General features: G+C 36.7%; 1 protein-coding gene across 1 annotated transcript in view; it reads right to left on the reverse strand.

Moving 5' to 3' along the window:
* The window catches only part of LOC125842611 (CHD3-type chromatin-remodeling factor PICKLE-like), a 77,055-nt gene that overhangs the window by 44,329 nt on the left and 13,167 nt on the right, over nt 1-19,559 (reverse strand). The window contains exons 6-16 of the mRNA XM_049521915.1: nt 15,702-15,946; nt 15,520-15,615; nt 15,197-15,333; nt 14,884-15,096; nt 14,692-14,799; nt 11,462-11,512; nt 11,267-11,366; nt 10,153-10,295; nt 9,980-10,077; nt 4,575-4,713; nt 4,306-4,475 (exon numbers count right to left, since the gene is read on the reverse strand). Coding sequence (XP_049377872.1) covers nt 4,306-4,475; nt 4,575-4,713; nt 9,980-10,077; nt 10,153-10,295; nt 11,267-11,366; nt 11,462-11,512; nt 14,692-14,799; nt 14,884-15,096; nt 15,197-15,333; nt 15,520-15,615; nt 15,702-15,946 — 1,500 coding nt within the window. The remainder of the gene's footprint in view (nt 1-4,305; nt 4,476-4,574; nt 4,714-9,979; nt 10,078-10,152; nt 10,296-11,266; nt 11,367-11,461; nt 11,513-14,691; nt 14,800-14,883; nt 15,097-15,196; nt 15,334-15,519; nt 15,616-15,701; nt 15,947-19,559) is intronic.

The following is a 19,559-nucleotide window of genomic DNA, read 5'->3' on the forward strand; positions in this document are numbered from 1 at the left end:
TAGAGAACATCTTTTAGATCACCATAATTTGTTTTATATTTAATGCTGGAACAAAAAGAATCTGAATAGAGTGGATGGACACAATGGTTCATATAGCCTCCCCAACCAAACTAGGATTAGGGCATAGTTGATTGACTCACAATTACAAGAAACATCAGTAGTAAAGGAGTGGGCATAAGGACAGACGTACTTTTTATTGTTTATTCAAGTGAGAAAAAAATAAATAAATTTTATTACAAATTGTGAGAATAATCTCTTTATCTGCATGTCATGATGTCAAATACTCAATTATTTAACTCAAGACAAGAAAAAGTGAGAGGTAATGTTTCACAAAATGGTGAGCTTTCCGTGAAATTGGGAATGTTTTCCGGAGGATCTTTTTATCCTTTCAGATTAAAACGAGTTGGAAGCAATCTTTATATCCTTTCAGATTAAAACGAGTTGGAAGCAATCTCTTCTCTGCAGTTAAATGCTAATTATGATATGGTCTCCAGTGAAGCCAATGGAGTTTCTTTAATGTTCCATTTTTAAACGACATGAAAGGGATTATCCAACCTTCCACTCATTATTATAGCCAGAGCCCATTGAAAACTAGTTCTAAATGCATGGGATGGCATAAAACTAGTTCTAAATAAAGAGTAATTCTAAGGTGTGGAGTTGACAAGCGAAATGAAAAGGGAAGATAGCGTCACTATGGACGAACGGAAAAACATGTAAATCAAGATAATTGTAGGAGTGTCACCTAAAAAAACAAAGATAGAATAATTCAACTACTATAGATAGTAAGATAATGGAAGGAAGTAGTGTGAAGGAAAAAGGCAACAATTTTTTTTGAGACAAAAACATGTAGGATATCGAGAATAGAAGGAAAAGGAGAGGAAAATAAATGAATCTGAAGGATATGATTCTTGATATTTCTGGGATTTTACCTTGATACTCTTTTCATTTTCCAAAATATAATTTCCGGGATTATTTATCCCCAAAAGGAAAAAACAATTCCTAGTCTCAATGAAAGTATGGCTCACAGAATAGAAAGCATAAATGTTTTGGTAAAGAAGACAAGAGGTATATAAAATGAAGTTTTAATATATAACTAGTAAAATTACTCGCGCCTCGCGCGGGAATTAAATATCACGGAATTTATAAAATAACACTTAAAATCTATCGGTCATTATAACTAAAACATTATATTATCTTACATACAAGATTACATAGTAACGAACATAAATAACGTAAAGGAAAACGATAATTATAATATCTTATCATCGATCCTTCAATCAATCATCTTTAATCTGATTTTATAATTTATTCTTTTGCTTCCGGGAAGTGCTACTATTTGATATTTTGGGGGAATCAAATGAACATCAACCTGAGATATTAAATTTTCTAATAAATAAATAATCGTTGGTGAAGGGATAAATAAATTTTAAATGGCTGAAAAAAGTGAACAAATATTCTAATTTTAAAGTGTAGAAAGTTCAGTCCTACCTTTGCTTTACATATATCATTTAAAGTTTCCAATTTAAAAGTATCATAAGTAATTATTAAAATTGAAAATTAAAGGGAGAATGTATCATATTGGACAAAAATTCAACTTATTATATATACTTGATAAGAAAAAATATTACACAAAACTATTCAATTTGTTTGGGTGTTTCTTTAAAATAAACATACCAGAGTGACAGAGTTCAATTTGAAACTACACTTCCATTCTAATCGCAATGTCGAGAAACACATTTATTACTTCAAGAAAAGTATTTACAACCTGCAGTAAACTTGAAAATTTGTCCATACTTCATATTGAATTTTTTTTTATGACAAGGGAAACCCGCAGCCGCTACCCTTTAGGTGCGCACAGGGTAAAACCCCCGCTTCTATGCAATAGCTCGCAAACCACATAGGACCATACTTCATATTGAATATGAGCAATTAATTTTGTTATGTAGTTATCTATGTCTTTGAGATTAAAAGAGGCTCCAGCCTAGTCATATTCCTCTATAGGTCATCCGGCACATCCTTCAATCCATGTTAAAAGTTTATTAATTCTTTTCTTTCCTGGTTCACTTCACACATCAAGGGGTGATAAAGTTTTTAAGGTCTTTATGTCCTTATAATGGCATACCAAATTCGAATTTTGTCTTCAAGAGATGGTAGTATAGATCTTTAAGGAATTTTTTAATTGTACCTTCAACAATTTCAGCACATAAAACTTGTGTGAATACTCAATTAACGTATGTTATTTAATCTGTACTAACAAATACTTATAACAATAACTTTGCAGAAACATAAACAGTAAAGTTTAAAACATACACTCAAAAACAACAATTAACATCATAAGAATAAATTAATTATTGTAAAAAAAACATATCAGGATCTATAACAATAGAATGAAACAGAAAGGAAAAAATCGAGCCCACTAAATGCACAGTGTCCCTTTAAAGAAATTATTACCCTCTAGTACCCAAGGTTTAAAGGAATAGATCTTCTCAGGATGACAGATTCTATTCACCAGTATATTGATATAAAAACAATGGTGTCAGTGGGCCACTTAACAGGAGCAAAGTACACAAAAATTTAATTGTGCAAAAGAAGAAAAATAAGCACAGAATTTTCGTTGTTTTAAAATGAAAGGAAATCCCTCTATTTATAGACAACAAAGGGTAGTGTGAACAAATGCTTATTGTGTCTTATCGGAAAGGTCACAACTCTTTGGAAAAGTTACACCCCTTCGGAAAGGTTACAACCTTTCATAAAACTCACATCTTTTCATAAAAGTCGCAACTCTTCATAAAAATCACAATTTTTCATAAAAGTCACAACTTTTCATTAAAGGGGAAGGCTAGTTTTAGAAATAAATAAATTAAAAGGGAATCTTGGTTTGCGGTGGCGCCACGTAGGCGGACCTAGGGTTCTCTTTTATATATATATATATATATGATATATGATTAGGAAGAAGTTAGAAAATAGTGTTTTTACTAGCTAGGGTAGTAGGACAAGAATGGATGATGTGAGGTAATACAAAGAAAGTAAATCGGCGAGATTCCACTTGCTTCTTTACCTGAGTTGGTCGAAAATGGTTTGGTCATGCCTCCCTAGGGTTTTCAAGGAAACGCATGATATTTAGTTTCTCGGACAGAATTTGGGAAGAATAACAAGAACCAAACAAAAGCCTACCACACACCATTTGGTGCAACGACCACAAGGCTTTGGCCTAGTGGTATGAGCACGAGCGATGTGTGGTTTGAGTGCATCTTCACGAGTCCGAATCCTAACACAAACAAAAGCCTAGAGTTTTTAAATTGAGAAGAGTATAAAAGGGGGCATTATCCATCATATTTTGAACTATGCCCAATTGGCTCTTGGGGATTTCTCGATTATCAAAAAATAATGGAACAATTTGGTGCATGCAGTATCCTCCTATTAATGAGGTGCTCCCAGAGTTTCATAATGTGGAACTAATTCTCCCATTGACTAAGCAAGATTTAAACGAGCACACAACTGAATCAAAGTTCATATCTAGAATTGACACAAAGTGGACAAAAAACTTCACTAAAGAGGCATAGGAGAGTTTGTCTCAGTTGACTTTGGAAATGCGCCTATGATCCTAGATTACGAAATGAGTAACATGACTTTTGATCCACAGTGCTACAAGCAAAAAGCTAGTCAAATTGGCATGGCAAGGGTGAATCAAATATGCAAGAAAAAATGATATAGGTCAATTACAATATAACAATAAGAAAGAGGGAATGCAAATGGATTACACTGGTTAAGTTGTAGTTGTTGAATTGAAAAGGGAAAGTGCAATTACAGTGGTCACTCAAAATACTTTTTAAAACAAGATATAGAATAGTTTAGCTTAAGGAAAGGATAATAATGTTGTATCCCTTGCATTGCTAGCCCTAAGACTGAAAAACTTTACTAAGAAAACTACAGTTTGTAGAAAGAGTAGATACAAAGAAGGAGAAGAAGGTACTTTCAGTTTCTACAAAACAGCTGATAGAGAGAAAGATAGATGGAGACCTGCTCAGCACGATTAAGTTTTATAAGATTTAGAGTTTTACCTATTAGCCCTAAGAAAATTGACTAAGATTTTATTCAGGAGGTTAAGAAATCAATTTTCTTATTTTGGGACAAAAGCCATCATCCGATGATGATGCTTCTTTAATAGCTAATTCCAATGACCCAAGGAGGAAAACCTCACACGGGTGTATAAAGGTTCCCACAATTATGAAAAGATTTCCACCTAAAGCAGTAAAGCAGCCACTTTTGAGGTATAGAGATGGTCCAGTGGAACAATAAAATTACCTGTCATAAATAATTACTGTATCAGCAGTTGCAAGGTTTATTCCTAAACCCCCTGCCCTTGTTGAAAGCAGGAAACAAAATCTTGAAGAATTCTTAGCATTAAATCGATCAATTCGGATTTGTCTCTCAGCTCCGCCAACTTTTCCATCAATCCGTTCATATTGCCATTTCTGAAAAATTAACATGCAAGTGTGTCAAACTCCAAATAGTGACGACAGACATTGAACTAGATTTAAAAAATAATTTAGTGAACTTGTTTGAGTCCATACCCTATAATTACAGTAGTCTTCCAGCAAATCAAGCATATGCTGAAATTGTGAATAAATAAGAACTCTGTGACCTTGTTCTTTCAGCCTAACCATCATCTTGTCCAGAAGTTGCAATTTTCCAGATGATTCCAGCAGCTGTCTGTCAAATAAAAATAAGCCATAGAGCAGATTTATAAAAGGTCAACAGAAAGAGCACAATGAACTTTCTTAAACTAAGGAACCTTTCATGTTCCCCAGGTCATCAAGAGTCACACTGTTGAGAATTGACATAACACTTGCAATTTCAATATATGGATAATTCCACTTAAGGGCAACTGACAACATGTAACTCCACTTTGATCCCCCAGGTCAGAAGAAAAAAAGATTTTCTTCTTACTAAGGTAGCACTTCAGTCATAGTTTTGATGGTATCAGAAGGAAATACAAGAATTTTAAATGTCACTTCAAGGGAGATTGGGCACATCAGAATGCAGAGAAAGTAAGCGACTGAAAAAATAAAGAGAGAACATTCTGACCTGTGAGAAATATAAAAGAAAAATATTATTGAACGAGGTATCAACATTATTACACCGAGCCCTATTTATAGACAATACATTACAATCCTTATCTAGGTAGGATTCTTTATACTATTTCTATTCCAACACTCCCCCTCAAGTTGGGGCATACAAGTCATAAGTGTCAAGCTTAATATGAGGACCGGCAAGGGACTTGATGAAGATATCTGCAAGTTGATCACTCTATTTCACAAATTTTATAACAATATCTCCTAAGAGTATATTTTCTCTGACAAAGTGACAATCAATCTCAATGTGCTTTGTCCTCTCATTAAATACCAGATTTGATGAGATATGAAGGGCCTCTTGGTTATCACACACAAGTTCCATCTGACTGATTTCTCCAAATTTTAGTTCTCTTAGCAATTGTTTAATTCAAACTAGCTCACAACTTTTTTTTTACAAAAGGGTAACTTTATATTCACTCCAAAAAGTTAATCATCCAAAAAATGATGAATTGGAAACTTACATTTATTTGTGGATGACATAGTACTGATTTATGAAACGCACAATGGAGTTAATGTGAAGCTGGAGGTGTGGAGACAAACTTTGGAGACTAAAGGGTTCAGGTTGAGCAGGACCAAGACAGAGTATGTGGAGTGTAAATTTAGTGAGGCGATGCATGAGGAAGGCGTGGAAGTGAGGCTTGACACACAAAGTACCCCAATAGAGATGGATTCAAGTACCTTGGATCTATACTCCAGGGGAGTGGGGACATCGACGAAGATATCACACATTGTATTGGTGCGGCATGGATGAAGAGAAGGCTTGCCTTTGGAATCTTGTGTGATAAAAAGGTATCACTAAAACTCAAAGGTAAGTTCTATAAAGTGGTGGTTAGACTAACATTGTTATATAGGGTGGAGTGTTGGCCAGTCAAAAACTCGCATGTTCAGCAAATGCATGTTGCAGAGATAAGGATCCTTAGTTGGATGTGTGGTCTTACTAGGAGCGATAAGATTAGAAATAGGGATATTTGAAATAAGGTGAGAGAAGAGAGACTGACATGGTTTAAGCATGTGAATAGGAGATATGTGGATGCACCAGTGAGGAGCTGCGAGAGGTTGGTTGTAATGCGTACAAGAGGGGGCAAGGGTAGACCAAAAAAGTATTGAAGAGAGGTGATAAGACTAGATGTTTGGTGTATGCCATTATACTAGTTGTATCATTATAGTTCTTGTTTTTTATATCTATCATTATTTAATATTGTTTTAATACTCTATCATAGTATGTTGTTTATTGTGTTTCGATTATTGCACTACTTCCTTGTTGTTGTTGCTCCCCTCTAGTAGACTTGGCACTGTTTCCTTGTGACTTTCTATATTTTCTTCTTTGTATTTGTGATTGCTGCCTTTGTGTCGAGGGTCTTTAAACAACATCTCTACCTCTAAGAGGTGGTGATAAGGTCTATGTACATTCTACCCTCCCAAGTGGGATTTCACTGGGTATGTTGTTGTCGTTGTTGTTGTTTCCTATAAAATCAACAAATTCTACTACCAACCCTATTAGATTATGTTTACACCAAAAAACAAAAGGCTTAATAATCTTCTCTAAATTAGTCTTGTGTCCATCAAAACACCTTGAACTCATTTCTTTCCAAAGAGTCCACCATATGCCTGTTGGGATAGTTCTCCATCAGCATTTTTTCTTCCTTTGTTACCAGTACCTTTCCAACTGCTTAGGAGTTCCATCATTGTGTTGGGCATCACCCAGTTAACTCCAAACAAACATAAAAACATGTTACATAGGCACATAGATGTCTTACAATGAAGGAATAGATGATCATTAACTTTTGCTTCTTGCTCACATACACCACATCTTGAGAAGAAAAACTGCTAGCCCCTTTCTATAAAGCCTCATGAGTTAGGCAGGCCTTTCTGCATACCAAGTTACCAACCAGGTAAAACAAGCTTCCTTTGGAGGGCATTTAGTCTATCACAAGTTATTACAGACATTGCTCAATATTCTGCTTTTGCATCGGATCGAGCAACCACACTATGTTTCATACTCTTCTAGGACACCAAATTACCTCCTACTAAAGCACAATATCTAGATGTAGAACATTTTATCAGAGGATGATCATAATCAATCGGCGTCTATATGTCCAACGATCTGCTCATGTCCTCGATCCTCGAAGAGTAGTCCTTTACCTAGAGCTAACTTTATATTGCAGAATACAAACAATAACATCCCAATGACTACCTCCAGAAGATAAACTGACTTACAACACTCGCCAGAAAACATATGTCAAGCCTAGTCAATGTGAGATAATTCACCTTTCCAACCAGACGCTTATACCTTCCAGGATCCCTAAGTGGCTCCCCCTATCCTAGCATGAGTTAAGCATACAGATCCATAGGGGTGTCATTGGGTCTACATCCCATCATTCATGCCTCCTCGAGAATGTCTAAGGCATACTTGTGTTGTGAAATAATAATACCTAATTTGGACTAACCAACCTCAATACCTATAAATACTTCAATCAGTCGAGGTATTTACTCTTAGAAATGCGGAAAGAGATGTTGCTTCAAATTAGTTATACCATCCTGATCATTGTTGGTGATAACAATATCATCAACATAAGTAACCAAATAAATACACCAATTTGGTGTAGAATGTCGATGAAACATAGAGTAATCAACTCCACAACGAGTCATGCCCAACTCTTGAATTAATAACCTGGACTTTCCCAAACCATGCTTTAGGATATTTCAGACCATAGAGTGCCCAGTACGACCGATATACGAAGCTATTAGACTCCCCCTTGAGCAATAAAACTAGGTGGTTGCTCCATATAAACTTCTTCCTCAAGATCACCGTGGAGAAAAGCATTCCAAATGTCCAATTATAAGAAGGCATTCAGAAAAGTGATTCTCGTCGAGATGTGCTCAGAATGTGGTATTAAGTGTATAGGTCATCTCGAAATCAAGAGACGAGTAAATCTCCACAAGAAAATCGCATAAATTGGCTAGAAAAGGCTCACTTGTTGGTGCACGATTAGATCTTGCTGGAGGTGACAACCTTTTGGGTGGTGCATGGGAGGTCAGTTTGTGGCAGCACTATTTGGGGTTCGGTCGCAGGAGATACTAGACCACTTAGTGGTATTGGTTTTCGCACAAAACTGATGAAAGTGGAACTATGCATATCAGATTTTAGGAGTCAGCAGAAAGATGCACGATAATGGCTTTCTTTGTCCCGGATGCTTCTCAACTTGGCTCTGATACCATGTGAGAAATATTAAAGAAAAATATTTTATTTAATTGTGTAATTATCACACTAAACTCTATGTATAGATACTATATTAAAACCTTTATCCAAGTAGGATTCTATATACTATTCATATTCTTATTGTAACATGACCCAAAAAGAAATGAGAGAAATAGAACAAGAAAAAATTCATAGTTATCTACTTTCTCAAGTTTAACTTCCACTCATCTTCTCTTCCCCTACAAAAAAGCAGCCACCGCGCACCACCACCTCTAGGACGACCTTTCACTTTCCTCACCACCCTCATCCCCATCCAACTTTTCCCCTTCCAATCGTTTGCCCGCCACAGCTCCTCATGATCCCCCAACCCTCGATCCTGCATGTCTTTCACCCCTCCCAGGCTGCTATCACCCTCTCTAATTTGACAATGTTTTTGAGGTTTGTGAACATCAGCAAAAATTTGTAGCCTCCTTCTACATCTGCACTTTTATAGTTTAAGGGAGAACCTTCCCCTCCTCCCATATCACCCCTACTCCACTCTCAGCCCCTACTAACAATGCCAAATTCCACTCACCAAGTGTTGCCAAAGGCATCAATGTTCTATTCAAACTTTAAACTTTAATGAAGAAAGACGTAGATGAAGAAAACATATAAAAATATACAAAAAAGTAGCAACTCCCTGTGTTTTATTTTATATGGTACTCTTTCCTTTTTAGACTATTCCAAAAGAATTGACACTTCTGTTAATTTGGAAACTCCTATACTTTAAACTTCTCATCTTACCCTTAATAGCATTCTCTTTATATCCATAAAAATGGCATGGCATGCTTAAGACACAAGTCTTTGTATGTGCCAAAATTCTTTATTTTTTAAACTGCATGTCTAGTCAAACACCTACGTATAAAAGGAAATGGAAGAAGTGATGCATATACAATAATTATATGGATCAAGGAATTGAAAAGTCGACAATAAATAAGATACATGAAGCAAAAACTATAACAATCAAGTTCAAACACAATTTTGAATCTCAAATTTTATATGCAAAGATGTCGTTTTAGCTTTCTAATACACATTAATCATTGTTTTTATCATACAAAATTGTTTAGTTTTCATTCCTTTCACTAAATATACATCCATAACTTGGCCTTAACAAGGACTATTGCTTTGCTAGTTATACTTACTGCTTAATGGTTCACTCTTCAACTTGGAGCTCACGGGCATAGCAATAATTGATTTGGTGCCTATCCTAACGCTCCACCTAAGTGAGACAAACTCAATGTGTGTTTGCACCTTAGCTTCAGGGCTTAAGTGGGATTTTATCAACATCACACTCACCCATGGAATTTCCCTTTTTGAGAAATAGTAAGAATTAAACTTTAATTTTTTTTGTCAAAAAAAACTTTAATTTACCTATAAATATAAGAGATTATGTGCAGTTCTACCAACAATTGACTTAAAACAGCCATTTTGAAGCATTGCATATGATATTTAATGTGACTAGAATTACAGAGGGTAAAACAAAACTTTGCATAACCAAAAGAGATACTCAAAAAGAAAAAGATCCCTTACGAAAAATCTCGACAACTCAATCTTCGGAAACAAGTATTAACAATCATATAGTTGACTATCAAGAAACATGACATACTTGGTAAACTCATCATTGTCCTCTGGCTCAACACCTTCTAACATAAATGGATGACAGCAAAGCTTGCGCAGCTCCATCACCACATTTATAAGCGAAATCTGATACACAAATATCCGGTGAGGTCAGAATTCCTATCGTGGCATAAAGGTATCTCAGACAAGAAATTGGCCCACCTGAGCACCTCCCTTGCGAGTCAGTATCTGGAAGTTACGAGTCAGAATAGCTTTGTAATATTCTTTCTGTTCGCTACTCAGTTCCACACGTAAAATGAGTTCCTTTTTAGGAGGCAGCTCTGTCATGACATCTTTCTTGAGTCCTGAAATATCAAACATGCAACGATAATATTTTAAATAGATGTAAATTACATAAATTCATGTTTCTTGAAACAATCTACTGCCTCGTGAATCTCTACAAAAATAAACTGAGTTACACTAAGGACCTGTTTAGTCATAAAATTATTCATTTTTTCAGGAATAATTTCCACTTTATTGAAAATCAGTGTTTGGCCATGAAAATTCCAAATTCAACTTGAAGTTGGATTCCAAATTTGAAAAACCTATAACCTGTTTTCCAACTCCATCTTTATAAATCCAAATAAAATGCCCTCCTCTCCCTTGTAAAAAAATATAACCAAAACACAATACCATCTTCAAAATTTTCAAATAAAGTAAAAAATCTTTGATTTCTATGGCCAACACCAACAAAGAATTTACATGCTAGGATTACTTTTTTCTTCATAAGTTCCCTCCGTTTTGTTGAAAATATATGTGAACTGTAAGAAGCTCAATCATAATTCATATAGTCCCAATCAGTTGCATACGTTGGACCAATAAAGATAATCAAGAGAGAGTGCTACCTCAAGTCATATGAATATAGGCAGCTGATTTAGGAGGAGGCAAAAGCTTTACCAAATTAGAGTTTCTAATGACATGATAAAGGAGAAATTTGACATATCCTAGTTGAATAATTACAAATTGCCAATGCTTATTCTATTACCAACTATTTCCCCTGGGAGGGTGTAAACACGATAAGGCATAGTTTACAGTAAAGACAAACCCCAGAAGTTTGTGTTCACAATGAAAAGCTTCATGTTACTACAGTATCTATATTACAATTTGGAAAGAGGCTTTTACAAGGATATAGCTAGTATGACATTAAGAAATCATTAGAGAAAATTATGATGAACTATACCAAGGAAAAGTATAAAAAATGTACATTTCATCAATAGATACCATCAAACTAACAAATATTCAAAGACAAACACAGGAAAAAGTTTCAGAATCGTACTTCTGAGCAGATGAGGTGCCAGCATTTTATGAAGTCTTGAAACCTGTTCCTCCTGACTAATGTCCGCAAACTCTTGCTGGAATTCCTCCAAGCTACCAAACTGCATTTGACATCAGGTCCCATAAAACATCACATGATAACTCAAAAAGTAAATAAGTTCTGTATGTTTTGCTAGAAACATGTTGTGGGGCTAACCTTCCCAGCATCAAGGAAGTGCATCAGCATGAAAAGTTCATCCAGATTGTTCTGAAAGGCATAGAAAAAACAATTACTACAGCCAACAGAAAGAAAGAACAAAGACGTGTGTCCTTATGCAAGTCAGTTTTTGCATGTCAAAAAACCTCGTTCTTGTCTATTTGAATGAAACAATTATTACGGAAATACGAGGTGTTGCAAGTGTGTTGATTGTTTTAGACAGATGGCAGAATCAAAACATACTGACATCAATAATCTAGAGAAGTTCAACATGTCACTAGTTCTTCTGGATGCCCTTTCTTTCTCCCACATATCTGGTGATATTAAAATCACCAAAAAGTGCCCACCGACCATGACATACACCCCTAGTTGCATCCATCTCAAAGTACACATACTATTTATCTCTAGACTCTACTACAGTATGGTCTGTAAATCCCAGTTAATTACCAGCTATAGTTCTCTACAGTTTGGTCTGTAAATCCCAGTTAAGTACCAGCTATAGTTCTGAAAAAGTTTTTCAAGATGCACTGTTAAACTATATTGACCTAATGCACAACATTTGACTCCATAATTGTACGCACATAATCAGTACACCACCACTGCTACTTTCAGCTTCCACATATGTGTACGCCATCTGTTTGGCAATAGTTATCTGATTAATGATGAAGTTATGACATCCAGTTTTGTTTCCTGCAAGCAATAAACATCACCCCTCCATTCCACTATCAATGTCTTCAGAACTCTACTTTTCGCCCTATTATTAAGTCCCCTTCATATTCTCGCTAAATATTTTCAGCTCCATGGTTACCCTGTAAGTCAGTAATCTTCCCTTGCAACTCTCACTATTACTATACAGTTTACCTAAAACACTATTTTTTTTACTTCCAACTTTCCCAACCCTTCTTGGACTTGTTGGACTTACCATACCTTTGGAGGAGTTCTTTGAATTCTCATACTGTCTATTTTAGTCAATATAGTTTACATTCCTTCTTGTTTCAAAACCCTATAGGTGAACCCCATTTGTTTGCTCAGTTTCAGAAAATTTCGCCGAACCCATGCAGTGGCGTCAGCTTCCTTTGATTGGATCTGGCCCACGGGTTCATCATTATGACACTCAAATAATTGAATTTGTTCCTCTCTGTCAATTGGTTGAATTTATATAGTTGGTGTTGATACCACATCCATAATCATCTCCTTTATTTAACTTCGTTTTTGAGAAGATAACATTTTGTATATATTAACTTCAAAACAGTACTGAAACCTTATACACAAGTGAGCAAAAGTCAGCAAACGAATCTTCCTTCCTACCATGAACCTAATGTGTCTAGGATAGATAGTGCATCTTCAGGGTAGGTTTGGTTGCACCAAAAACAGAAAACAATAATACAGTTGACTTTGATTTTTTGACTGTATTGCTGCTGCTTTCAGAGCATTCTTTTGTCTCCAAATAGTCCACCAAATGCATGCGACCATCCTCCATCTGCCTCTATGCTCCAGCTCCAGCTGCTTCCCAACTAAAGAGAGCTTTAGTAAACTTTCTAGGCATTGCCCATGCTATGCCTCTGAGATTAATGAAGATCTTCCATAACTGATCAGTTGTATTGCAGCGTAAAAACAGATGTCCCACTGTCTCCAGTTCCTTTTTACGTAAAAAAAGAACATCTTGAACATAGAATCTACTTTGTCTTGATTAGATTTTCTTGTGCGAGCTCAGCCTCTTTTACCAGTAACCATGTGAAACATGCAACCTCAAAAGGTTTTTTGGTCTTCAGATATGTTTCCAGAGTCAATTACTTACTTGAGGTTGATGTTGATTTATTTTTTATAAGATGCATTAACACTGACTCTTCCACTGCTATGTCCTTGACATTTCAGTGTGTCCTCTCCATCCTGGATTCGTGTGAAGTTATCCAGCTGTTTGAAAAACTCAAATCATTCTATTCATCTCCCAATCATTCAGGTTTCTTCTCCCCATCATCTCTTTTCTATTTTGCAGGTAAGGGTTCCATAAACTCAGCAAATTTCTGAAAACAGGGAGAATTTTGAAGAAGAAGAAGAAGAGGAGAAGAGGTCTGAGAAGCATGGGTCAAGCCTCTGGTAGCACCTTCAATTTCAACAAAGATTGGGACTAATGCTTATTTTGTCAATACCAAAGAATTTGTTCGAAACTGGCTTTGTCAGGTTAAGATGACGACCCAAAATCAGGAAGTGCAGTCTCAGCAGCAAACTTTGGGTTATTTTTATTTTTATTGATTGAAGGCCCAGAATCTGGTCATGGGTTTTTATAAAAATTGTCAGGCACCTTACATCTATTTCCTTTATTAACAGGTTTTGCATTGTCCATATACCTGTAACCTGTCAGCCTCCTTTTCCCTTTGTCTCTCCCATTTGTAATTTTAACAGAGGCCAAAGGGATTGGCCCGATAATGTTTGGTCTGCTTCGGCTGCAATGTCTTTAAATCCTTGCCACGTGTCTCCCTAACTTTATCGTTTTGAAATTCAAATACTAAACCCCCACCGTACCCCACAACCCCTGCGTGCCCCATCACAAGTTTGTTGTACCCAAAGGACCAAGATTTTGTCTAGAAGATCCTAGATTCAGGTCGGACCATCTGGAAGGAGGTTCTGCTGCACTTATACCACAAGTTCCAACCATTTTAGGACTGAAAGCTGTTGTGTTTTCCCACCCGAAGAGAGATCTTAAAGATCAAGTCTCCTTACTGTACTCTTATCTGGGGGGCCTTTGACTTGGATTCTAGCCCACCCTGTGTTTTGGTGTCTCCTCAGTTCTGAGCCAACCATCACACATCCTTCTTAAGTTGTCTTAAGATGAATAAAACTTCATTTCACAAGCTAAGTTAGTAACACATTTACCCCTAAATAAGCCCCAGCAGGCAGTGATATGGAAAATTAACATAGAATTTTGCCTAAAACTGTAGCATTCAAATTCAAAGTGGTTATGTGCACTCACATGTTTATGCAAAGCAGTTTCTACTACTAATACTTGTATATTTCTTTATGAAAAGTCAAATACGCATACTCATATATTTGTCCAACCAATGGAACCAAAATGAGACTCCGAGCAACGTAGGTATTTTGTACCAACTATTTTAGTATGGCAGATGCAACATCAGGATAGATACACCGGTATACTGTATACACCTTATGATTCTATGTAACTGGATATCCAAACATGAAATGGCACTAGAAAGCAACCTATTGCAACAAACCTGGAGAGGAGTTCCAGTCAAAAGAACACGATGCCTGCTAGAGTACTGCTTCAAAGATGAAAACAACTTGGAATCCTTGTTCTTGAGACGATGACCTTCATCAACAATCTAAATGCAGATGCCAAGCTTCTTTTAGAGGCAAAAGGAATAACAAAAGCTAATGGCACAATTAAGGATTTTGAAGGAAATTACCATGCACTCCCACATGATTGGCTTCAGAGAGGCACTATCCATGAGGATCATTTCGTATGATGTAAGGAGAACATCAAATTTTATCCTATCTTGCTTGCTTTCACCAACAATTTGACCAGATTTCTTTTTCTTGGTCTTCTTAAGATTTTTGGGGAAAAATAGTTCATATTCTCTAATAACAGCACGAGCTTGTGCGCCTCCCACATACATAACCTACGGATGCCAATTCTCCTCAGAGAAGAATGATCTGATATTCATCTTAGTAATTATTATTCTGCTATTCATAGTAGGAAATACATCACCTCAAACTTACCACATTCATTTGAGGAGCCCAAGTGGCAAACTCACGCTCCCAATTTCTCAATGTCGAAAGAGGTGCTATTACTAAATGTGGAGAGACCTTCTCTTCAAAAAGAGAGGCTAGAAGTGCAATACTCTGTATTGTTTTGCCTGCAAGATTGAAAATGCATCAGCAAAAAAGAACTAGCAGTATCGCAGAATAAACTATATGCAATAAGGACAACAGAGAAAAATAATTCAGGAAAGGACCATGTTGCAGTTGTATATGATAAAGCAAATGAGAAAAAAGACGAGAATAAAAAAATTGAAGCAGTGGAAGAACAAAATAAATCTTACCTAGCCCCATTTCATCAGCCAGAATGACATGTGTCTGTTTGGACCAAGCAAAACGCAGGAAATTCAGCCCTTCAAGCTGGTATGGATGCAGTGATCCTTTATTTCAACCAGAGAGAAGATTAAGGAACTTCACTAGATGAATATAACATACATGGACTAATTAAAACTGGTACCATATATACCTCCAGAAAGAAATTCAGGACTGCTTTCATACTGTTGAAACTCTTTGGCTTTCTTGTTAGATTCAGTTGTCTCTATAGGCCTTCCCTTTTGTTTACTTGAAGATTTTTTACGTCTAGACTGAACTACATGAAATCTTTCAATTTCGTGCAGAAAAGAAGAAATGTCTGATTCAAATTCCCAGTAGCACTCATCATACGGAAGCTCCTTCCACTTTACAAGATACTCTTTTTCTTCACCATCTCCCCTAAGAACATCAGCATATTATTAGATGCAATTTACCCTGAGACTTGTACTTCATTTGTAGGCCCAAAATAGTAAATTTTAAATAAAATGAACAATTTAAGGAATAGAAAACTCAACTAATAGGCATTTTAACAATCAATTACTATACTAACATGCCACTTAATACCCCCCATGTGGCCATTGACATGTATATGCTTGCTTTATTAGCACAATCATATTTCTTAATAAGGGTCTCTAGTTTCAAAATTATTTAGAATAAGGGAACTTGTTAATATGGAAAGAGCATATTCTAGTTAATAACACAACTAAAATGAATTTCAGGCCAAAAAGTTTTTTACCTTATTTTTGTTCCAAAAGACACTAGAATCGTAATAATTTTGTAATTAGGAATATCAATTACTTATCTTTCCATTTTAGGATCACTTTTTTTAGAAAAAGGTAACCTTGTATTCACACCAAAAGATTCATCATCCAAAAAAATGATGAATTGGAAACTTACATCCCACATAGGGTATTCTTTACAAGTTTCCTATAAAATCAACTAATTCTACTATCTCCCTTATCTGATTTTGTTTACACCAAAAAAAACAAAAGGCTTATACAATTCATTCTAATTTTCTGAAAGTTTTTTGTCCATCAAAGCACCTTGAGTTCCTTTCTTTCCAAAGAGTCCACCATATGCATGCTGGGATAGTTCTCCACCAGAATTCTTTTCTTCCACTGTTGCCAATACCTTTCCAACTGCTTAGGAGTTCCATAGTCGTGTTAAGCATCACCCACTTAACTCCTAACAAACAAACAAAAACACGTTCCGTAGGCTCAAAGCTGCCTTACAGTGAAGGAATAGATGATCATTGATTTCTTCTTCCTTCTCACACATGACACATCTTGAGCAAATCTGCCAGCCCCCCTTTTCTGTAAAGCCTCATGAGTTAGGCATGCCTATCTACATACCAACCAAGTAAAACAAGCAACCTTTGGAGGGCATTTGGTCTTCCAAACTAGCTTCCAAGGCCATCTGTCTAGCTCTGTCTGTAGTGTGTTAAGATTCCAATAACATGAGTTCACTGTGAACACGCCCTTGTTGTGTAGTTTCCATCTAGGTTTGTCATGTCTCACAAATAGAGTTGGATGTGAGTTTAGAACTTCCAATAAATTGGCAACTTCTCCAATTTCCCAGTTATTAAATGCTCTTCTAAATAAGAGGTCGCAACCTTGTTGGCTCCAAACTTGGGCTACCTTGGCATTCCTCTGAAGACTTAAGGTATATAGGTGTGGAAAAGAGTTTCTAAGACTATCTTCTCCAATCCACACCTCATTCCAAAAGTCATTACCCACAGTGATTGAGATGTTATTGTTGAATTGTGGATTGGGGCCCGTCTTCTTATGGTTTTCCAGACACTACACCCAATGGTGCCCACAACTTCCTCAGTTGTCCATTGAGTAAGTAAACCATATTTCCCTGCTATAAATCTTCTCCAGATGGCTCCCTCTTCTAAGCAGAACCTTTTTTTTTTTGGCTGGTAACATTAGTCTATAGATATCCACAGGTAAACTACAACCAAAAGTGTAGTTCCCCTTCAAAAAAAAGTATTACATCCTACAGAATCTTTGACTTAATAAGATTGAAGCCTATAAACAATCTAGTACATCAAAGATGTCTTCTGTTCTAGCTAAAATATCTTGTTTACACCAAAATTAGAGAAGAGCTAAGCAATTCATTTTAATCTTCTGAAGGCTATTCTGTACATTCTCAAAGCTCCTATTGTTCCTCTCTTTCCAAATTGTTCACCAAATGCATGCTGGGACAAACTTCCATCTCTCCTCCTTTAAAGCATTGCCATCCCTAATCCAGCTACTTAGAACTCCTTTGATGCTTCCTAGTTTCACCCACGTAATTCCTTTCAGGCAAATGAACATTCTCCATAGCTGCTCAGTCCACTTACAGTGTAAAAAAAGATGGTTGATTGTCTCTGCTTGCTCTCCACACAGAGTACATCTAGAGGCAAATTGATATCCTCTTTTCTTCAGATTTTCATGGGTCAGAACCACTTCTTTTGACAGCAACCACAAAAAGCAATTCACTTTGTAGGGCACCTTTGGTTTCCAGATCATCCTCCATGGCCAGTCTGTCTCTTGGTCTGCAGTCTTGTTGAGTGCCCTATATGCTGAATTGACTGAGAATTTACCATGAATGTCACTCTGCCAAACCAGTGAGTCCTTCTCCTCAGTAAGATTGCTAAAATTATCTACTGAATTCTGAAGTGCAATTACCTTCTCTATTTCCCAGTCATTTAGGTGTCTCCTTAGGAACAAATTCCAGCCTTGACCAGTCCACATTGTGGCCACTGTTCCCTGTTGTTGTTGACATAACATGTATAGTTCCGGATGCAGCTGTTTCATGGGTGTTGCTCCATTCCATTTGCCCTCCCAGAAGGAGGTCTTTTGACCATCTCCCACTTTGATTCTGGATCTGTAATACAACATAGGCCACAGGTTCCTGATTGCTCTCCATACAGTGCAGTTGTATGGAGTGTTAACCACTTTTGTCATCCACTCGTCCTCCATGCCATACTTTGCTATGATGACCTCCTTCCAAAGCGTATGATCTTCATTGGCGAATTTCCACAGCCACTTCAACATGAGGCTTTGGTTTTGCTTCCTTGAGTTCCTGATGCCTAGGCCACCTGTATCCTTGTTCACTATCAGTTCCTCCCATTTAACTAGGTGGAACTTCTTTTTGTCTTCTCTGCCTTGCCATAGGAAATTTCTCCTAAGGGCATCGATGCTCTTAGATACACTTGCAGGCATTGGATATACTGACATCATATAGGAAGGTAGTGCATCAAGGACACTATTGATTAAAGTTAGTCTGCCTCCCAAGGAGAGGTACTGACTTTTCCAATTGGTGAGTTTCTTTTCACATTTCTCAAGGACCCCATTCCAAATACCTTTGGACTTGCTATTTGCTCCCAGAGGCATGCCTAGGTAGGTTGTTGGAAGTTCCCCAATCTTGCCTCCTAGCTTACTAGCCAATCTTTCCATCCGTCACGGTGTTGATAGGATAGATAAAGCTCTTTCCCCAATTGATATGGCATCCAGAGACTGCCTCAAAAATGACAAAAATAATCCTCAAAATCAAGATTTGGTCTGTTTTTGCTTCACAAAACACCAATGTATCATCTGCATATTGAAGGTGAGTTACCTCCAAGTTGTTTAGTTCTCCTGCTTGGAATCCTTTGATCCATCCTTTCCCATTTGCTGTGTTGATCAAGTTACTCAACCCTTCCATGGCTATAATGAACAGAAAGGGAGATAGTGGGTCCCCCTGTCTCAATCCTCTTTGGGAAGCAAAAAATCCAGTAGGTGCTCTGTTGATTAGGATGGAGAATCTCACAGTGCCAATACAATGTTTGATCCAGTTGATCCATTTAACTCCAAAACCCATTCTTTCCAGCATCTGGATGAGGAAATTCCAATGTAGGTAGTCAAAAGTTTTCTGGATGTCCAACTTGCAGGCAATCCCTGGCTTGTTGCTTCTTTCTCTAGCTTCAATACATTCATTTGCGATTAAAGCAGCATCCATGATCTGCCTTCCTTTGATGAAGGCCATC

This window comes from Solanum stenotomum, chromosome 10 (genome assembly GCF_019186545.1).
Source record: "Solanum stenotomum isolate F172 chromosome 10, ASM1918654v1, whole genome shotgun sequence".
NCBI lineage: Eukaryota > Viridiplantae > Streptophyta > Magnoliopsida > Solanales > Solanaceae > Solanum > Solanum stenotomum.